The 22,498-nt window shown below is 39.9% G+C and overlaps 1 protein-coding gene across 1 annotated transcript in view; it reads left to right on the top strand.

Annotated features, from left to right (window-relative positions):
• atrnl1b (attractin-like 1b) overlaps positions 1 to 22,498 on the top strand; it is a 704,553-nt gene that overhangs the window by 383,783 nt on the left and 298,272 nt on the right. Inside the window, exon 25 of the mRNA XM_055646915.1 lies at positions 21,694 to 21,755. Coding sequence (XP_055502890.1) covers positions 21,694 to 21,755 — 62 coding nt within the window. The remainder of the gene's footprint in view (positions 1 to 21,693; positions 21,756 to 22,498) is intronic.

The raw sequence follows: 22,498 nt of genomic DNA on the forward strand, positions 1-22,498 counted from the left end.
CATTTTGGGTCAAGACCCTTCTTCAGACTGAAGAATATCTTTGAGTTTGGCTTACCATGGAGAAGCTATACTTATGCCAGAAAATAGCTTTGAACTAGAACAGCCATGATTTTCATGAATAACAGACTAGGCTCGAACGATTGGTTTCTCTACTCCAGTATTTCTCACGCTGGAGGTTACGGTGTATGGTTATTTAAGTAGATCCATGTTTTATTCATAATATTAAAGGCATAGAGTGAAAGAAGGGGAGGCACAGTGGCTTAATTAGTAGAGTTGCTGCATCACAGCGCCAGAGACGGGATTCAATCCTGACCTTGGGTGCTGTCTGTGTGGAGTGTGCACATTCTCGCTGTGTCCGCATGGGTTTCCTCTGGGTGCTCCGGTATCCTCCTCTATCCTAAAGTTGTGTGTTTGTTGGTTAATTGGCCTCTGTAAATAACCCCCTTGTGTATGGGACTGGATATGAAATGGGATAACATAGAACTAGTGTGAACGGGTGATCGATAGTCGGCATTGACTTGGTAGGACTAAGGACTTATTTCTACACTGTATCATTCAATCAATTTAAATCAAGTACATTTTGGATAAGTGGGGAATAGCAAAATCATGTTAAAGTACTATTTTTAGGTTGTTAATATTTTTGTTGTTCTGCTTAATTATAAACTATCATTTGTAATACCTAAGCCCCTTGTGATCTGATTTTGGCAACTTTGTATGCCAGTTTAAAAATAACAATCAAAAATCTGGAATAGTGGCACACCAGATTGGGACATTGACACATTGTGACTTCAAGTGACAGAACCTGGGTTCAAGCCTTCGATTTTCCAGATGGAAAGTTTCCAATCTCAATTAGAAATGCTAAGCAGAGAGAAAAAAAATTCTTGCTTGCAAGAAGAGCATATGTGGAAATGTGCTTTCCCAATGTGGGACGGCACAGTGGTGCAGCTTGGAGATCCGCTGCCTCACAATGCCAGAGACGCGGAGCTGCCTGTGTGAAGTTTGCACGTTCTCCCTGCGACCGCGTGCGTTTCCTCCGAGTGCCTCGGTTTCCTCCCACATCCTGAGGATGTGCTGGGTTAATTAGCCTCTGTAAATTGCCTTTGGTGATTTTGGTAGGAAGTGAATGCAATAGAGGGATAGCATAGAACTAGTGTGAACGGGTAATTGATGAGCATGGACTTGGTGGGCTGATGGACCTGTTTCCAACCTGTCTCTCGAAAAAAAAATAGCAGCAGTCAGGATGAAACCCATGACTTTTTTCTTCAATCAAGTTGCACTAAATGAGAGAACTAAATGAAAACTCTGCACCTAGTTTTTAATTTAAGCCCTTTAACTGTTTTAACAGAGTGGGGATCATTTGTGTAAAAATATAAAGGATTCAAAATGAATGCAGAATCTTTGTATCAACAAATGATGGAAAATCAAAAAAAAAAAAAAAAATGTCATAACTTTTTTTAAACTTGAGATATGAAAGACACAACTTATTGTTATGTACATGATGGGGAAAATTGCAGACTTGATTTTTTAAATCTCAAAATTTTGTAACATTGCTACAGAGTGGGGATAATTTGTGTAAAAATATAAAGGATTCAAAATGAATGCAGAATCTTTGTATCAACAAATGATAGCCAACTTAAAAAAAAAAAAGAATGAACAAAAGACACAAAATGTACAGGAACGCCTCTATTTCCTTGGAAAGCTTCGGAAATCTGGCATGTCCCCAACAACTCTCACCAACTCCTGCAGATGCGCTGTAGAACGCATTGGGATGCATCACAGCATGGTTTGGGCACTGCTCCATCCTAGACTGCTATAAATTGCAGAGAATTGTGGAAGTAGCCCAGACCATCACACAAGCCAACCTCCCTCCCATTAACTCCATTTACACTTCACGCTGCATCAGCAAGGCCACCAGCATAATCAAAGATGAGTCACACCCCGACTTCTCCCGTCTTCTATCAGGCAAGAGGAATAGAAGTGTGAAAATCCACACGTCGAGATCCGGGGACAGTTTCTTCCCAGCTGTTATCAGGCAACTGAACCACCCTACCAACAACTAGAGAGCAGTCCTGAGCTACTATCTACCTCATTGGAGACCATTGAACTATCTTTGATCAGACTTTACTGGACTTTGTTACACTAAACGTTATTCACGCTATACCCTTTAATCATGTATTTGTACACTGCGGATGGCTTGATTGTAATCTTGTATTGTCTGTCCGCTGATTGGTGAGCACACAACAAAAGCTCTTCAATATACACATGACAATAATCTAAACTCAAACTCAACTCAAAACAGTTAACAGAATTCAACAAGAATTATGTTATGATGCCTCACCTTGGCATTAGACACACATTGACATGAAGTTGAGAGGGGGAGGTATGAGCCAGTTGGATATCAGCTATCACCTGTCACATACTGGCCCTTGCGTCATCTGTCCCCCTCCCCACTTCATACTGGCTACCTTTCTTCTCCACTCTCAGTCTTGATGCAGGGCATCCATGGGAAACATTGACAATTCCTTTCCCTCTGCAGATGCTGCTTGATCAAGAGTTTGGTTTTTGCCCAAATATTGTAATATGATATGAACCTTCGGGATGTGACCCATGCTTCCCCAACAGTGAGAATTAATAATTTTCTAGTACATTTGCTATGGTAAATGTGACGATTTTAGATGAAGAATTATTTTGTAATATAATTTGTCATCAGGTCAATGCTAAGTTTACATTGTATACATTTTAATCTAACGTCAATTCTGAAGCAAGTAAACTCTTCACTATTCAGGATTTATGTTGTTTTTAATCAGAGTTTTATGGAAGTAGATTGGTCTGTTGATTCTCTCTATGGCTGAGGCATTTGTTAGACCCAATCTGGACATGCACAATTAAACTTTGACATTTAGCAATCAAGCTGATCTGTTCTGTCTAAAGAAACATATTACTGAGATGAATGTAATGAATGGTACAATGTCCATTAGATATCCACGAATCTCAGCAGAAAAAAAGTTGAGGTTTGTTCCATTGGGTTCTTAGTGTGATGAATTTTATTGCCAAAAATGTTTACAAGCTTAAGGAGGAGGACATTAAGGAGGAGGCGTGTTGGGGATTTTGAAGAACATTAAGGTGGATACCTAATGGTGGATACTTCCCCAGGTTATTGAGTGAAATAAGAGAGGAGAATACAGGAGCCTTGACAAAGATTTTTGCATCTTCTCTAACCAGAGGAATGGAGGGTAGCTAATGTTGTTCCTTAGTTTAACAAAGGAAATATACACAATCCAGAGAATGAAAATCCAGTGAGCCTCACATCAGTGGTAGGGAACCAATTTGACAGGATTCGTCGGCATCGGGTTCACTTCCATTTGAAAGAGAACGGATTAATTAGGGGCAGTCAGCATGGCTGTTCACAGCTGGTCGTATCTTACTGACGATCAAGTTTTTTGAGGAGGTGATGAAAGTGATCGATGAGGGTTAAGTGGTGGATGTTGTCCACGTGGAATTTAGTAAGGCACTTGGTAAAGTTCCCCATGGTAGGCTGATCCAGAAGATTAAGATGCACGAGACGTGATTATCAGTTGTTTTCTCTGGAATGCTATGGGTTGCGGGGAGATCTGATAAAAGTATGTAAAATGTAAAATTATGATAGGGTAGACAGTCTAACCCTTTTTTCCCAGGATAGGAAAATCAAATACTAGAGGCCCATTGTGTTAAAGTGAGAGGGCCAAATTTTAAAGGAGATCTCTCAGGCAATGTTTTTTTTACACAGGAGTGGTACGTCCGGTATGCATTGCTGGTGGTGGTGGTTGAGGCAGATATGATAGTGACATTGAAGAGACTTTTGGATAGGCACATGAATATGCAACGATTGGATTATGCACAGGCAAATAAGAGTTGGTCTTGCATCATGTTTAGCACAGACATTGTGGGCTGAAGAATCTGTTCTTGGCCTGTACTGTATAATAACCATATAACCATTACAGCATGGAAACAGGCCATCTCGGCCCTTCTAGTCCGTGCCGAACACTTACTCTCACCTAGTCCTATCTACCTGCACTCAGACCATAACCCTCCATTCCTTTCCCGTCCATATACCTATCCAATTTATTTTTAAATGATAAAATCGAACCTGCCTCCACCACTTCCACTGGAAGCTCATTCCACACAGCTGCCACTCTCTGAGTAAAGAAGTTCCCCCTCATGTTACCCCTAAACTTTTGTCCCTTAATTCTCAAATCATATCCTCTTGTTTGAATTGTCCCTACTCTCAATGGAAAAAGCTTATCCACGTCAACTCTGTCTATCCCTCTCATAATTTTAAAGACCTCTATCAAGGCCCCCCTTAACCTTCTGCGCTCCAAAGAATAAAGACCTATCTTGTTCAACATTTCTCTGTAACTTAGATGCTGAAACCCAGGCAACATTCTAGTAAATCTCCTCTGTACTCTCTTGGTTTGGTTGGCAAAGAGGGTAGTCATTTTTCTATCCTATTCATACAAGTTCTAGATTCCCCTTTCATAGAACTTTGTACCTAAATTGTTTCCTGACCACAGGAATTTGCAATACAAAAAACGTATCGAAATCCACAGGCAAATAAAATGTTATGAATAGCTTGCACAGTTCATTAATTAACATCCTCAAAATCTGAGCTTATGAGAGATACTGTAAGTAAATGAATTGTGGAATTTACTTTGTTGCCTGGTTTCAGTATTAAATTATAAGAAGTAATTGAATATCTTCCACACATAAGTTGTCAAAAGTGACTTTTTTCTATCGTATTAATCTACTTTCACAGGTGGACCATCGAGTATATTTGATTATGTTTCAAAAATTGAAAATGTCACGCAAAAATCTGGTGATAATGTGTAATACTTTTCCTAATCAAATGATCACTCAGGCATTCATTCACATGGATCCCAGCTATGCCTGCCTTTTTGTTGGTTACGTCAAACAGTCCTTGTTCCATGTGCACATTGGCCCTATCCCCCAACTCTTTCTCCACTACATTGACGACTGCATGGGGCTACCTCCTGCACCCATACAGAAATAATGGACTTTATTAACTGCACCACCGATTTCCACTCTGCCCTCAAATTCAGCTGAACTGTCTTTGACACCTCATTCCCCTTTCTTGATCTCTCTGTCTCCATCACAAGACTAATTCCCAATGTTATCCAGACTACATTTCTTCCCACTTTGCTTCTTGCAAAGATGCTATCCCCTACTCTCAATTCCTCCACCTCTGTTGCATCTGCTCCCAAGATGAGGTTTTCCACACCAACATCTGCTATGTCCTCATTCTTTAGTGAATGTGGTTTCCCCCCTGACTGTCATAGATGGGTCCCTCACACGTGTCTCACTATGTGCCCCGTTGTTCTGCTCAGCTCCTCCACCCCTTCAGATGCAATAAGGATAGAGTTACCCTGGTACTCACCTTTCATCCGACCAGCCCCTGCATCCATCACATCATCCACTGACATTTCCATCACATCCAACGTGATCCCACCGGCAATCACACCTTCCCATCTCTATCCCATTCTGTCACCCAATGAGACCAATCCCTCCACAACTCCTTGCTTCGCTCATCCCTTCCCACTCAAACAATTCCCTCCCCAGGTACATTCCCGTTCAACTGCAGGAGATTCAACACCTGCCCTTATACCTCTTCCATCGACTTCATCCAGGGAACCCAGCAGTCCTTCCAGCTAAGGCAGAAGTTCACAAGTACCTCCTCCAACCTGATCTTTTGCATCTGATGTTCCCAATGTGGGCTTCTGTACCTCGTGAGATCAAGTCTAGACTCGCCAACCGTTTCGCTGAACACTTAGGCTCGGTCCACCAAGGCCTTCTGAATCTCCCTGTTTTTAACCATTTTAACTCTCATTCCTATTTCCATACTGACCTTTCTGTCCCGGGCCTCCTCCATTGCCAGAGTGAGGCCACATGCAAATTGGAAGAACAACATCTCATATTTTGTTTCGGTGATTTACAACCTAGTGGTATGAATGTGGAATTCTCTCATTCTAAAATGCCAATTTTGCAATTAAGGACACAGTAAGAGTGGAAGAATGAGAGCTCTGGGCAAAAATACTAGATTACGATGTGTGCACATTGCAGACATAAAATGGACGTATACAGTTCTAGTGATGAAGGTTCCACTCAGAAAAAATACAAAGGACCCATATCTATTTGTAAACCCACTTGCAATATTTCATTGCACAGAACCATTTAGTGAAGAATGTGCAGTAATCTGTTTCTTCAGATCTTCGGTAGCCAAAGCAGCAATTCTTAACAATATCACCAACATATGTCACCCATTCTCAACTTGGGAAGTTTCAAAGGGATGAGTGTTTTTTTCAGCTTAATGTCAAACCTCTCCAAGGTCATTTGGTACCCTGGCCTTCCCGAATTCGCATGGATGCTTTCAATGTAATCAGTTGGCATACTGGGTAGCTGGCTCAATGTTCAGCAAGCTTTTCCAGAGTTGCAATTGCTGCCCACTAATACTTCCAAAACAAGACAGTGAATCAATTTGCTGTGTTGTTTGCTGTCAACCTGATTTATTATTGTGCTGTAACTATGCCTCCGTTTTGATGCAATGACTTGTTAATTTTGCATCTTGCAATACAAAATAAAGTTGATCATTTAAATTCTATCAACGCAGGAGGTTTATTGTAAAATGAATGCTCTTTATTTTGAAAATATTGAAATGCAAAAGACAATTTTTGCATATGAAAACAATGAAATGGTGTTGACATGGTGCTTAATTTCAGATTTACAAGGACATTAACAATATGTTGAATAATGAGTGAAGCTTGTTTAGCATAATTACTGTATTTTTCAGTTATGTGCATAAACAATCAGTTCCTTAATTTGTTTTTATTTTTTCATGGGTTTACTGGCAAGAAGTAGACCAGAATCTAGGGCAGTTAGCTGGTGCTGTATCTGTAAATGCCAAATACAGGTCAGCCTGGCAATGTTCTTTCTGTTTGTAGGTAGAAGGCTTCAAAGAATTCTCTTTTATTTAGGAATAAAAGTGGATGCTTCTACTTATTTTTTTCCCTTTTTGCCTTAAGCCTGTGGATTTTCCCAGATATTTATTGAAAGAGGGCAGACTAAATTGAAGGCATCTTTGATGCTACAAACAAATGTGTTCCTTGGAGGATGTGCTGCACATGCAATCCTTTCTCACTTTCACTCAAACCCATGTGATATTATTGTGAGTGGGAAAGTTGGTCTTTGCAGCATTTATGACTGGGGAATCAACATATAGTTTCATTAACTGTTTCACATGCTGTGCAAAAGCAGCATCTATTCATATAGCATTTTTAATCCCCCAAACAACAGAAAATATGTTTATCATCTACCATTTAATTGTAATTATTCTTATTCAGTCATCAAAAATCAGAGGCCCTGACATACGTTAATTGTGTAATCCCATGATATTACTACAAAGCATATTCTCTGACATTAAGTGTAATTGCATGGAGGGCTTGAATGTATCCTTCATGCATCTTGCACAGATGCATACTGCTAAATGGAACAAAACAAATGAATATAAAATAGTAATCTAATGACAGATCCAGGCATCTATAAGGAGCTTAATTTGTTCTCTGGCAGATTTCATATGTTGATAACCATCGACAAAAAATTCAATTTGATAATGTAAACTACATTACCACAAGGATTATTTACAGTTGTCTTAAAAGAATGGTCAATCTTAACCGCACATCTCTGAAGCAGAACAGCTTTGTTCATAACTCTGGTGCAGCATCTCAGCCCAGAATGTAACCATCCCTTAGCCTCCACAGATATTGTATGACCTGTTGAGTTCCTCCAGCAGTTTGAGTCATAGTTCATCATGCTGGATGGAAACAGGCTCCTCTGCCTAACTAGTCCATGCTTGCCAAGATTCCCCATCTAAGCTAGTCCCATTTTACCCCATTTGGCCCATGTCCCTCCAAACCTTTATTTTCGATGCACCTGTACATTGCACATTGAGTCATCGAGTCAATTTTATTTTGCTCCAGATTACAACACCTGCAGTTTCTGGCGTTTCCGTGTTCCGTTATCAATTAACAACATTACAGGTGATTGATCAGCATTGCAAAATGCCATTTTAATAACAGTTATTTAGCACTAGATTTTGATGGGACTGGGTTGTGTTCCTTATCCAGCAGGGTGGTATCGATTATCATTACTACAAATCATACTTGGCTCTGCCACAAGCTTAATAATTGAATTTGAGTTAGTAACTGTACTTGGGACTTGAAGTAACTTGTGGTGTTAGAAAGGATATTTAAAAAATGATTTGGAGGAAGTTATTTTATATCCCTTTTTATTTTGAAGCCCATAAGACATTGGAGCAGAATTAGGTCATTCGGCCGATCGAGTCTACTCTGCCATTCAATCGCAGCTGATCAATTTACCCTCTGGACCCCATTCTCCTGCCTTCTCCCTGTAACCATTGACACCCTTACTAATCAAGAACCTATCAATCTCCTCTTTAAAAATACCCAATGTCTTGGCCTCCACAGCTGTCTGTAGAAATGAATTCCACAGATTCACCACCCTCTGGCTAAACTTAGGTGGTTAATTATTTTTGTAATCTCTTGGACTGGTTGAATAGACCAGTAGCCAAGGATAAAACAAACTACATCTCAGGCAAAACCATACATTGAAGAGAGTATCATCTAACACTATAAATATTGCTTTCATTTAATATTTCACGTGCTGCAGATATGGTCTTCCTTGCATCAGAATTAACAACACGTCCACCACTACTCTTGGTTCTCAAGCCTTTATGGATTACCTGTTTTGCGGGACCAACAGAGGTCACAGCCTTGGGGGCCGAGATTCCAGCCCACAAAGCTGGCCACAGAGGTCGGATATCGGATCTGCCGGCTCTGGCTGGGTCAGACAGATCTATCCCAGCCAGAGCCGGCAGATCCGATCTGGCTGGGCCAGAGTTCCTGAGCCCTGGCCGCAGGCGGCAAATTTGACCCACCGATTGGCCAGGGAAGTCAGCTATGAGAACAGATCTGTCGGCTCCAACCAGGCCTGAGTTCCAGAGCCCCAGCCGCAGTTGGAAAATTTGACACGAAAGTCCCAATGAGGTAGAAATTGGCGGACGCCCATCTTAGGCACCACATTTTCGGGGCGACCCGATGGAGGTTTGTCCTGATTAAAGGGGGGCAGTTGCTGTAAAATTGGTGGTGGACCTGTAGTCATAATCTACTTAATATTCATGTCTTTTTGATGTGATTCTTGAACATTCACTAACATGAATCATAACAAACAAAAACTGTTACACTTTATTCAATGGTTTAAAAACCCAGGAATAGGACATTGTATGCATGGCCTTTCGTATGATCCTGCATGGTAGGCATGTCTGGAAGGTTAGATTGCATGGAGTCACGTGAGTTATCCAATTGGATTCTAAATTGGCTTGAATCAAGGGTTGTGGTGAGGATTGTTTTTCACATTGGAAGCCTGTGACTAGTGGAGGGGTTGTGCTGGATATACAGTTGAGTTGATTTGGATGACACTGAAATTGGTGGTATATTAAATAAATTTACAACAATCTAAATTTGCAACAAGGTCTGGATTAGTTGGAAAGTGGGGCCAAGGAATGACAAATGGAATTTAGCTCTTTGACAATTGTGACGTGTTGCACTTTGCTACGTAAATGGGCAGGATTTGCACAGTAATCGGTAGATCCCTGGAGAGTGTTGTAGAAGAGAGAGATCTGGGAGTATAGGTGCATAGTTCCCTGAATGTGGCCAGTCAGATGTACAGTATGATGAAGAAGGCCTTTGGTATGCTTGCCTTCATTGAGAAGGGTATTGAGTACAAAGGTGGGACATCATGATGCAGCTGTAGAAGTCATTGGTCAGGTCCCACTTGGAGTACTGAATGCAGTTCAGATTGCTCAAATATAGGAACAACATAATTACGTTTTCACATTTGAGTTATGGGAAGAGGTTGGATAAGCTGAGATAAAAGGGAATGTTTTAAATATCCTCTTCTTTCCCTACCTGACACTCTTTTGTCTTCTTTTCATCTTTAACCTTTGTCACTTGTTCCACCCGCTTGCCAATCACCCCCCGCCCCCCTATGTATATCATCCTATAACTTGCCAAACTTTACCCCACCCCCACCTCTCTTCCAACTTTGTGCCCCTACTCCAACAGTCTAAAGAAGGATCCCAACCCTAAACATTGTCTATCAATTTGCGCACTGATGTTGCCTGACTCGCTGAGTTTCTCCAGCAATTTGTTGAAACAAGCATCTGCAGATTTTGGTTTACAAAAAAAAGATACAAAGTGCTGGAGTAACTCAGCGGGTCAGTTAGTATTTCTGAAGAAAATGAATTGGTGACGTTTTCAGTCTGAAGAATGGTCCCGACCCAAAATGTTATCTATCCACGTTCTCCAGAGAAGCTGCGTGACCCACCGAGTTATTCCAGCACTTTGCGTTTTTTTTCCTCCAGCAATTTGTTCTTTTGATTAAAATGTTTGAGTGCTTTATTTAATCTAATGAACCTTATGGAAACCGAAATCTGGTAGTGACCTTCCTTAATATGTTTGGTTGTTCATTTACTCGCAGTCCTTTCTTATGAAAATTATGACATCATTGTTCGTTATGATAGGAAAGGTCAGAGTAATGGATTGTTATGGTCTACTTGACAATGATTGCTTTTGAGTGAAAGAAAGTTCAACTACTGCTGACATTACAATATTGTAATTATTCAAGGATACTGCAATGTGCAAAAATGACTTTGATAAATAGCTTTTGATTATGTTATTTCAGCAGAAAATCATTTAAAGTGGCAATGTGATATTTTACAATGGTATTGTTTCCAGACATATCATCTTTATTACTTTTTCCACGACTATCCCTGCTTTATCCATCACAAATTTTTGAGGGGCAACGCCATTCACTTTATCGCAAATTTCAGCTCTAGGTTCCTGCAATGGATGTCCTTTTTTGATCTACCCTGTACAAATCAAAAAGTTCTTGATTGTCCATCGGGAGTTGGTTCAATAACCAAATGCTTAACCGATCAGGCAGCATCTGAGAGTCGCAAAACAGTTGATGTTTTTGGTCAATTATCCTTTATCAGAACTAGAAAGGAAATACAACTAATTGCAGAGAAGGGGAGGAGAGGAGAGAATCTTGGAAATGTGTGTGACAGGCAGACAAAATGTTTTTTTTATGGTGTGGGATATATTGACATATTGAGAAGCAATGATACCAATGTGAAAATTTATCATATTTTCTGTTAATTGGTTGTTCAGTCTTCTCTTTTACTTTGGCTTGGCAATATTTTTGTAAATTACTTTTTAAAAAATATTTTGGTTTAAGAAAGGCAGCACCAATTAAGTTTGGTGTGATGTTTTTATTCTATACAATTTTAGCATACCATCAATAACTACAAAAAACTTGACATTGCTACTTAAGTTTTATATGAAACACCTAATCTGAATCTAGACACAAGGAGTACTGGGAATAAAACCAAAAACTACAGATGCAGGTGCTGGAATACCTCAACGGGTCAGACAGCATCTCTGGAGAACACGGAATGTCATTTTGGGTCAGGACCATTCTTTATACTGATTGTGAGGGTGGAGGGGGAGATGAAAAGAAAGCTGGGAGGGGCAGCGCAAAGTATGCTACGGGTGAGAGGGGGTAATGATCGGCAGATGGGTGGATAAAGGCCAGCGAATGTGAGGCAAAAGGATTGATGAGTTGACAATTATGAAGCTTGGGGAAGGAATGTGGGTGGAATGGGAATGGGAGGGGAGAAATCAGTGTGGCCAGATGGGAACAGGGGAAGGGAAGGAAGGGGGGGGGGGGGGGTTACAGTTAACTTAAATTGGAGAATTCAATGTTCATATCTCTGGCTTGTAAGCTACCTGAGAAGAATATGAGGTGCTGTTCCTTCAGTTTGTGTGTGACCTTACTCTGACTATGGAGAAGGCCCAGGACAGAAAGATCAGTATGGGAGGAGGAGTTAAAATGGTTAGCAACTGGGATATCCTCCGGCCTTGACAGACCGTGCATTGTTTGGCAACATGCTTGCCAAGTTTATGCTTGGTCTCGCCGATGTACAGGAGGCTGATTCTTGGGATAGGAGAAAAATTAGGCCACCTGACCGATCAAGTCTACTCCGCCATTCAATCATGGCTGATCTATCTCTCCCTCCTAACCCCATTCTCCTGCCTTCTCCCCATAACCTCTGACATCTGTACTAATCAAAATCTATCTATCTCTGCCATAAGAATATCCACCGATTCGGGAACAGCAGTAGATCTGGTTGAAGCACTGGGAGTACTTCATTATATGCCTGGTGAATGTTGTTACATCCACCTGAACAACAAATAAAATGTCCTTAATTTAAAGTACCATCTGAAGGAAGCATCAACAAAGCTGTACCCTAGCTTGGAATTGAAGTTTGAACTTCAAACATTTCTATCCAGTGTCAAGGAGATAATTGCTCAGCTATTCTGACTCTTAGAAGGTTTTGGTGAAAAGAATACTTGTCTCACTTTATTGATTGCACTACCAAGTGAACGAAAGACTGTACAGTTGTTGCACTTTGATTCAGTAAATAAAATTAAATATGGAGTTTATTTTGAAATGTGTTTTAGTTTCCTGGAAGTTGGATTGACCAGAATGTACAAGGTATATGTGTTTTGCAACTTTTTTTCAATAAATAATGGATAAACTGTTAACCTTAAAATACCCCTTATTAAAATTCGCAACAAGTTTCTTTCAGACATCTAAATGAAGCTGCAGTTTATAGTAACTTAACATACATTGGAGAGGGCGTGAACTGTTTCACCTTCAACTTAATAGTACTCGGGAAAAAATAGCAAAAATTCCATCTTCCTCAATAGTATATTAAAAATGACAGGAAGTTTTCCTATAAGAACAGCACAAATTTGTTCCCAGATTTGATATTGGAATTTAAGATTGTAGAATTTGGCATCCAAACATGCCATCACAACACAGCATGTCCATATCGTGCATTTCGTTGTCTCATGTCCATATCATAACTCTTACAAATATCATAACTCTTACAAAGCTATGTTCATTCATCACTGTTCACTAAACTGGTTGTTAGGTGAATAATAGAGTTCAGTCTCAGCCAATTTTTTTGTTCTCTTCCCATCTCCACAATCTCCTTGAGTCAAACAGCCTTCTGAAATATCTACATTATTCCAATTTCTGGCCTCTTAAACATCCCTGATTTATGATTGCTTCATCATTGGTGGATGAGGTCCAGGTCTGAGTTCTCCAATTCCACCCTGAACATCAATAGAATCTTTTTAATGTCTGAAGAAGGCTCTCGATCTAAAACAGCACCCATTCCTTCTCTCCATAGATGTTGCCTGTCCCACTGAATTACTCCAGCTTTTTGTGTCTATCTTCAATTGAATCTTTTTCTTCTTTTAATACACTGCTTTGACCTGATCTGCTCTTATTTTGCTAGAAGTGGCCAGTACCAAATTTTATTTCATAATGTACTTCTTAAATTTGCTGGAGCATTGATCATATTACAGGCCTTAAATAGGACCTATTGTTACCAAGGTAATGCATACCATTGTGGAATGAGACACATTTAACATATATATGTGAATTTCTCCAATTTCCTATTGCAAAATTGACTGAAGAAAAAAGATTGTATAATTATATCCTGCCTCAGTGACAGATGTTGCTTTTTTATGGCCCTTGGAACTTTGCAAATCATGCTTTAATGCAATATGTAAATAAGAGGAGGATGTAATGACAGATTGCACAGTGACAACAGCTGATGGAGCTGCTGTTTTGTAGCTTCAGGGACCTAGGTTCAAACCATATAGCCACCAACTCTCTGTGACTGCATGATTTCTCCCGGGTGCTCTTATTTCCTCCCATAATCCCAAAAAGTGACAGTTCGGAAGTTTAATTGGCTACTGTAAAATTGCACTCAATGTACAGATGAGTGGTATAATCCAGAAACGGGGGTTGGTGGGGAGTCAATGGAAAGGCAGGGGAAACAAAATGGGTTAACGCAGGAATGGGTTGGATACTAGGATTAACACAGATGGGTGCCTAATGGTGGGTGTAGCTCATTGGGTTGAAGAGCCCGTTCCGAAGGGTACGTTTCCAAGTCGACAAGATGAATGTATCCAAAGCACTGGTAAGGTTAGAGCACCATAGCACCCGTCTTTATAAATAAACAATTTCTGAACAGTTGCAATCTAAATATAAAAAGCAATTGTATAGCATTGTTTAATAAAAATGAGAGCGCCCAATGTCTAATTAAATTACAGGTTTGAAGAAGGGAAAATGATTTTCCGAAGTAAATTGATTACAATTTAAAGATGTTTCTTTATTCACTCCTTGTGAATAACGATCTCTGAGAGGAAATCTGTCTGGAGGGAGCTGTCAGAATGCTTTGATCTTTATGTTCTTCAAACATTCGCTATTTTCTTTGGCTCTGCCTCAGCAAAAGAATAAATCTATGGTCATTTGAGCTGTTAGCAGAAAGTATCGCTTCCTACTGCCTGTTATTGGCATTGATGGATCGCCTCATCCCACCCTGCTGTTTTACACTGGTCACTTTCCCATTAACGTGCTTTTGTGTTTCCAAGCAATATTTATCCCGCATCGTTGCAGACGCTTAACAGGGTGTTTCTACTACTGAAAAATACCCCCATTTTCTTCGACAACTTAGTACAATTAATAAGTTTTGAGGCGTTTGTTGGTAAATTTCATTTTCAAGAGGCCAAAGTGTATACATTTTGCCTGCTGTAAGCACTTTCACATTTGACATCTACCCAAGAGAATTGTAATGCCTGTAGTGAAAAGGATATCGAACCAGATTCCCTCGCAGACAAGGATGCGGTAAATTATATGCAGTGGGGAAAATTTTTAAAGTGCACATTCTGGAATTCTGGAATAAAATCAAAATGCAAATCAAGCAGCAACAAATTATTTTAGGTTGCACACTCTTGAGTGTGTGCAGCATTTTCTGTTTATACTACATCATGTAACTTGAGTATCGTGGTGAGCGATTTCTAGATTTTTAATTAACTTCCCTTTTTTGGGGGGTATTTTGACAACTTGAGTAGACAATTCACATTGAGAGAGTACCCACCTCACCCCCTCCTCCATCATCTCTACACATGCCGCCTCACCTTCTCTGTCAACTCCCCGTACATTCCTCTATTTTCTCTACAACTCCACTGTCAACTCCACATCTGCCCCAATTCCATCTTCACCTCTCATCCTTTCCATTCCCCCCCTTCACCCTCTTCAACCTCCATTTCCATTCCCCTCCCTTTCCTTCCCCCCCCCCCCACATAAACAAACAAACACACACACGCACACGCACACGCACTATCATTTGGAAATCCATCAACAAGGGGTTTGTCTCAGTTGGTCAATTTCCTCGGCTAGTGTTGCTTTGGTGTAAAAACAAAGTTAGAAGAACAAAGCACAGTAGTCCTTATAGTTCAGGCATTAATGAGGTAAGACTGATGGTGAGTTAATCAGTTGGAGCAACTCCACACTAAAATTCAGTTTAATAAATGTCCTTGCTGCAAGTCAAGCTGCGTAGTTGCTTCGTATTTTCTGAAATTATTCTATAATTTATTGGTGAAGGAAAGGGTGGTGGAGCAGCCCATCTGAGTGGAATGCAAAGATACTAGAGGAATATAGATTTTTTGCAAGCTTTAAAACCAATAGACATTTTTTGCAAGCTTTAGAACCAATAGACATTTTTTGCAAGCTTTAGAATCAATACATTTTTTTTGCAAGCTTTAGAACCAATAGACACTTTTTGCAAGCTTTAGAACCAATAGACATTTTTTTTGCAAGCTTTAGAACCAATAGACACATTCTGCAAGCATTTTAGAACCACTAAGGGCACTTACATTTGAGTAGACATGTGTTCAGTGTTATTCACAGCTCAGAGAAACGTGACCCTCTGCCTTCCTCCATCTTGAAGAGACTGTGTGGCACACCACTTCCTGGTTTTATAGTCCCTCCTCCCTGCTGCCAGCGGGGGCAGCAGAGAGAACGGGGAATTTCGTAAAAACATTAATATCTCTGTAATTTTTCATCGATGGGAAAAATCCTCGGCACACATGCGGCGGAGGGGGGCTCTGAGCAAGGTGGCCAAAAATGACGGCCGTAGGTGGCGGCGTTCGCTCGGAAATCGCAGCATAGATGGCCAAAACCGGTCAAGAACAGACTTTTAGTAATATAGATTTCTCCAGTTTCTTCTTGTGATCTCTAATTTTTTGTTGAGCAACCTTTTTTCTTTCTTTCATTCAACCTCTCTCTTTCTCTCCTTCTATGAAATCCTAATATTGTGAATAAAATATCAATGAACACATGCCAAGATTTTTTTTTCATTTTTTCATTCTATATTAGTGTAATAAAATGTAGTGTATACATACCTACATTGATGCAGAGGTGTGAGCTTTAGACATGAATAATGTACATTGCTACCATAGTTTAGTTTTTCATTTAACATATTTGAAGGGTTTGGTCCAATATAGTGCTAATCCTCACTTTGTGAGAAATGAGTTACCTTATTTCCCGGCAATGAAGACGCACCCCCATTCAAGTTGCCAAATTTTGAAAAAAGGCTGGCGTGACAGAATCAAGGGTTTGGTTTAGTCCAGGGTTCGGCAACCTGTTTTGCATATGGGCCGGGACCCTCCAGGACTAGCTGTAGTTCCCAGATCGCCTGGGAGTCCTGGGTCTAGCTACAGTTCCAAGGTCGCCTGGGAGCTCCTGGTCTAGCTGCAGTTTCCAGATCGCCTGGGAGCCCCTGGTCTTGCTGCAGTTCCCAGGTCACCTGGGAGTCCCGGGTCTAGCTACAGTTCCGCTGTCCGGTCCCGGCGGCCGCTTGCAGCCACTCGAGCTACTGAGTGAGTTGCTGGCATGATCCCCCGACCCCCTCCTTCTCAACGCTCTTGCCCTCCCCGCAACCACCCCTGGCGACCCAGCCGTGCTGACCCGGGCCAGACTCCCCACACGCTGTGGAAGGAGCATAGGCACCTTTTTGCTTTTTATTGCGATTTATGGATTTTTTCAAATGGGAATATCTCATAACGATACATTTGTGGGTTAGCATTGCACCAATATTGCACCGACCCACTCAATTTTAAACAATTCAACAACAAAATTCATAAACAAGGATAACCATTTTTATTTCTGTCATTCATGGTAAGATTTACATAATTTACATCATTTTGTGTGCATGATATACAGGTTGCAGTGTTTAGCATATCAGCTGACCAATGAAAGTGATGTAAAATTCCAATTTAGCCTGTTCTTGGTCTGCTTGTTGGAAAACTGGTCAAGTTTGAAGTGCTCAGAACAAAGACGACAAGTACTCTGTCGTTCGGTGATGGAGATCTTGCCGACGAGTATTCTGGACCCACTGTCGACATCTGAAAGTACAAAAAATATCATATAGGATGAAAAGAACAAATTTGATTCTAACTACATATCTACAGAATGGATGATATATCACTTAAATGCAGTTCTTTTCAGGGGGTGGGGAGAGACATGTATATCGAAGATAGTCAAAAATGCTGGGGAAACTCAGCGGGTGAGGCAACATCTATGGAGCGAAGGAAATAGGCAACGTTTCAGGTCGAGACCCTTCTTCAGACTCTTGAAGATGAATATTGAAGATGCATCTTTCCTCTAATAGGTCAATTTATCTTAAATGTAGAAGAACTTATTAAAATCTTCCACTAGCATACATGCCTTACAACAAGAACAAAACCAAAAATGTACAGCAGTGTAAAAGAAGTTATGTGACAACCACCTTTGGTGACAACCTTTGTCCTTCCACAACAAAGCCCTCGTAAGAAAATGTTTGATGTCAGAAAGTGCAGAGAAGATTTACGAGGATGTTGCCAGGACTTGATCCGTGTACATTTAACACCATTTATCCATGTACATTTAACACCATTTATCCGTGTACATTTAACACCATTTATCCTGTATTTTAAACACCATTTTAAACCGGTTTAAACACACGCCAATTCGGGACCTCCGCAGCTTGGAGGCAACTTCCTACCGGAGACCGTGCCTTCAGGATGTTTAAGAAGCTTTCAGATAGGTGCATGTATAAACAGATTATAGAAGAAAATAGTCAGCAGAGACTAACAAATAGTCGGCATCTCGTTCAGTATAGACACTGTGGGCAAATGCACCTAAACTGTGCTATACTGTTCTATGTTCTAAGAAAACTTTAATGTTGTTTGTGTTTCCAAAGTAGGGAATATGAATGAAAGAAGCATTGATGGAAGGAGTTGACCCAAAATGGTAATATTCACAAAAGAGAAAAAGTAGCCAGTCAAAACCCTTGATGATGATAAATAGATTGGATAAACACACAGAATCTCTTGCTCAGAGTAGAATAATTGAGAGCCAGAGGACATACGTTTAAGGTGAGGTGGGAAAGATTTAATAGGAACCTGAGGGGTAACTTTTCTACACAATGGGTGGTGGGTGTATGGACAGAGCTGCCAGCAGAAATAGTTGAGGTAGGTACTATCGCAATGTTTATGAAATATTTAGACAGATATATGGATAGGATAGGTTTGGAGGGATGTGGGCCAAACGCAGGCAGGTGGGACTAGTGTAGATGGGACATGTTAGTCACTGTGGGCACGTTGAGCCAAAGGGCTTGTTTCCATGCTGTGTGACACTATGACTCTACGTGTGTGTGTGTGTTGTCAGATTTGCAAACCAATCGGCCAAGTGGGATGGGTAAACCAGTGTCCTTGTCCCACCCCACCACTCCTCATGAATAAACTCAACAACCCTTGTTTGTAGGGGGGTAAAGGGATTAGATTATAATTTCTTTATTATTATCAAAGCAGGAACATGAAGTATAATCTTTCCAAATATTTTGGTGTCAATATTCCTATTTTGTCAACTTTTGAGCTATTGTCAAATGTGATACTTGGAACAAAAACATCCTTGTTCCGTGACTTCTCAACAGTCATGCCGAAGTGTAGCTGGTTTTTCATTTGACTGTTTTCAATTTCATTGTAACATCTGATCTTTAAATAATAATACTGAAGCTAGAAAAGGAGGAAATTGTTTCATCAACTTTTATTATCACCTGAGAGATAAAATACCAGAATGAAACCTGCATTAGTCAATTCTCATCTGAATTAAATTTCAAAATGGAAAGATTATTGCTACTCCTCTCAACAGTTGCATGCATGGAGTGTAGTGGAAGAGCAATATCTCACACAGCCAAAGGTTCCACCAACTTCACCCTTGTTGATCGAGAGTGGGTTTTGTTCTTCATGCAATCTATCATATTTTGAAATATTGATGATTAGAGAGAGATTTGAATGAAATCTTAAATCAGTATCTTTCCTCAAGAAGTGATTGCAATATTTGGAGATGGACAGGGCATTTATCATGTAGTCTTCACCAACATTTATCCCCAAATCAACAAGATTTTTTATTCGGTTTCGGCCCGAAACGTTTATTTCCTTCGCTCCATAGATGCTGCTGCACCCGCTGAGTTTCTCCAGCTTTTTTGTGTAACCCAAGATTTTTTATTAATTGCTCAGTTGTATCATTGCTCCTTGTGGGACTTTCCTGCACCCGTATTGGCTACCATATACGATACCTGTACTGGTATTTCATAAAATAATGTTTTAGAAGTGTTTCTCTGGATATCATGAAAATTTATTCGATGCGTCATCAGCACAAACAAGTTTTTTTTCTGTTGTGCTTTGTGATAAGTGTAAGAAGGCAATAGAAAACATGAAGTGAAAATTACAGTGATGTTCATATGTGTTTCCTTTTCCTAACTCAATAAAAACGTAACTATCTCCTTTCCATCAGGGGGAAAAAGTATTAGTAATCTGTAATTTATTTCTTGAGCATCAAATGGCTTTGTATGCATTTTTTTTTCATGTCCATATTGTGGCAAAAGGTGTAAATTGTCCCTTATGTCCACAAAAAGGTAGCAGAGGCCAGGACTGCATAATGTTTCATTGCTCAACTTCTGTTGCTGAAGTTGATCTGCCAGGAATGTTCCATAGAAATGTACAGCACAGGAACTGGTACTTTAGCTCGTAATGTCTGTGATGAACATGATGCCAAAATCAACTACTGTCATCCGCCTGCTAATGATCCATATCCCTCCATTTCCTGCACATTCATGTGTCTATTTAAAAGCCTTTTAAATGACACTATTTTAACTGCCCCCAGCACCACCCCAGGCAGCACATCCCAGACACCCACAACCCTCTGTGTGCAAAAAAAAAAAAAAAAAAATGCCCTGCACATCTCCTTTAAACTTGGGCTTTTCACCTCACACCATACTCTTTAGCCTTTGACATTTTCAACCTGGGGAAAAGGTTTTGACTGTCTACCAGTGGTCTTTTAATGTTAATTCTCCACATGATATGAAAGAGCACCACTGAGCTCCCCAGTGAGCATTGTATCAAGCGGATCCTGCTTATGCACATCCAGCTTACTGATCAAGAATTGGGAATAGAAATTCCAGCTGAATTTTCCACTCTAACCCAAAGTCTGAGACAAATGTTGGCATTCCTATTGTGCACCGAATTCTGGAATCTCCCCTGCCTGGATGATTTAGCACTGAAGTAGTTGGTTAACCACTGAGCTATGCTCCTTATGTATGACATTAACCTGGCAATTAAACTTTTTTGATGCATCAATAGGTTTTGTTTTCTCACATGAGCTTAATCAGAGAAGATAAATTGGCATGGTTTCGGTGTATCAGAAAAGCAGTTCTTGGGCATTTGAACTGAATGATTTCTGGAGCTTTTAATCAACTGTGTTCCATTCTGGTTGTTTTGTTTGGCAGTGGTTATAACAACTCACTCCTTACCAGATTTATTTGGCATTTCAGTGCAATTTTGCAGATGAATTGCTGTGCAGGAACATCAGAATGAAATAACAACTATTTAGCACAGTTTATGCTGCAATATTTTGAGGAAGTTGTCAATAGCTGTATCTAACTACCAGAGAGTGGCTTTGAAGCCCCAAAGTGTATGGCTCTTGTCTTTATTTTGTTACTATTATTATGTGTGTGTCGAAAGATTCAGAAAGGCAATATTTTTTTACATTGATTCTCAGTCGAGCAGTGATGGTTATTCATTTTAGTACAAAATGTGATTTTACCAATATCAATGAAAAATCTTACTCTTAAGCTACTAGCTAATAGCAAATAAAATCTTTGAGAATATAAATTTGGTAACACTACATTGTGAGCTTGATGGTTGTGTTTCTGGATTTGTAGCAACATGTTAATCAAAAACACATGTCTAGCTACAGTTTAGTGAAGTGCTAGTGATGTTACAGTAAAGGCAGGTGAACTCATGATTTAATTAAACATGGAACATGATGCATTTCGATTTTATCATATAAAAATAAATTGGATAGGTATATGGATGGGAAAGGAATGGAGGGTTATGGTCTGAGTGCAGGTAGATGGGACTAGGGGAAAATAAGTGTTCGGCACGGACTTGAAGGGCCGAGATGGCCTGTTTCCGTGCTGTAATTGTTATATGTTTATATGCTTATATGGTTAATTGATCTTGGAAGTGATTTTGGAAATACTTTTATTCCATTCATTGTCCTTAATGTGTAATATTTTTTTAATTTATGATATCTCTTCCACAGATCTCCTTTTCACAGCACAGTAGCTTTATGGATCTGGTCCAATTCTTTGTCACATTTTTCAGGTAAGCAGATTTGCATTTAAATATTAATATATATGACATTTTTGACAGAAAAAACTATCATGTGGATATAACAGTTAACATTAGCATAAGCAGAGAAAACAGGGAAACCTATTCAGACAATGGCGCTCACTCGATTATCCACACCTTTTTCAAAATTTGTGTCCACATTTTGTTTAAACAATTTTTCTGTACTTATCAAAATTCTTCAATTTCTTCTTTAATCGTCATTTATTCCAGTTTGTTTAAATGCGTCAATGTTCCACATTGAGTCCCCGGCTGGCATCTTCTCCACAACTTGTGAATTTGAACCTGATCAAATCCCTATACCAGACTTCTGGCTTTCACACTTTATAATTACAGCAATCAGCATGCTATTATCTATATCAAAACAGAAATTGCTGGAAATTCTCAGCAGCTCACTAGTCTCCTCCTCTATACAGCCATTATACTTGTAGTTTAGGTTCCTCCGACTCTTGTCATAACACAATGGATTATAACTTGGAATCTTCTGACATTCTCCTGTTTCTGGCTGTCTCTTACATTTTAACACTGACATTTCTAGGGTGGTTTCACATTTTGGTTTTTGTCCTACCAAAGACAAAACAACCGAATCCAGACAAACCTTGAGCTTGATTGCCCAAGATATCAGCCAATGTCTGAGTTGTGTGATATCAAGAGGCCCCACTTGAACAGGTCAATAACTATCATGGGGAAAACTAACTACTGAACATGGCTGTGCCTAC

This window comes from Leucoraja erinacea, chromosome 15 (assembly GCF_028641065.1).
Source record: "Leucoraja erinacea ecotype New England chromosome 15, Leri_hhj_1, whole genome shotgun sequence".
Classification (NCBI taxonomy): Eukaryota; Metazoa; Chordata; class Chondrichthyes; order Rajiformes; family Rajidae; genus Leucoraja; species Leucoraja erinaceus.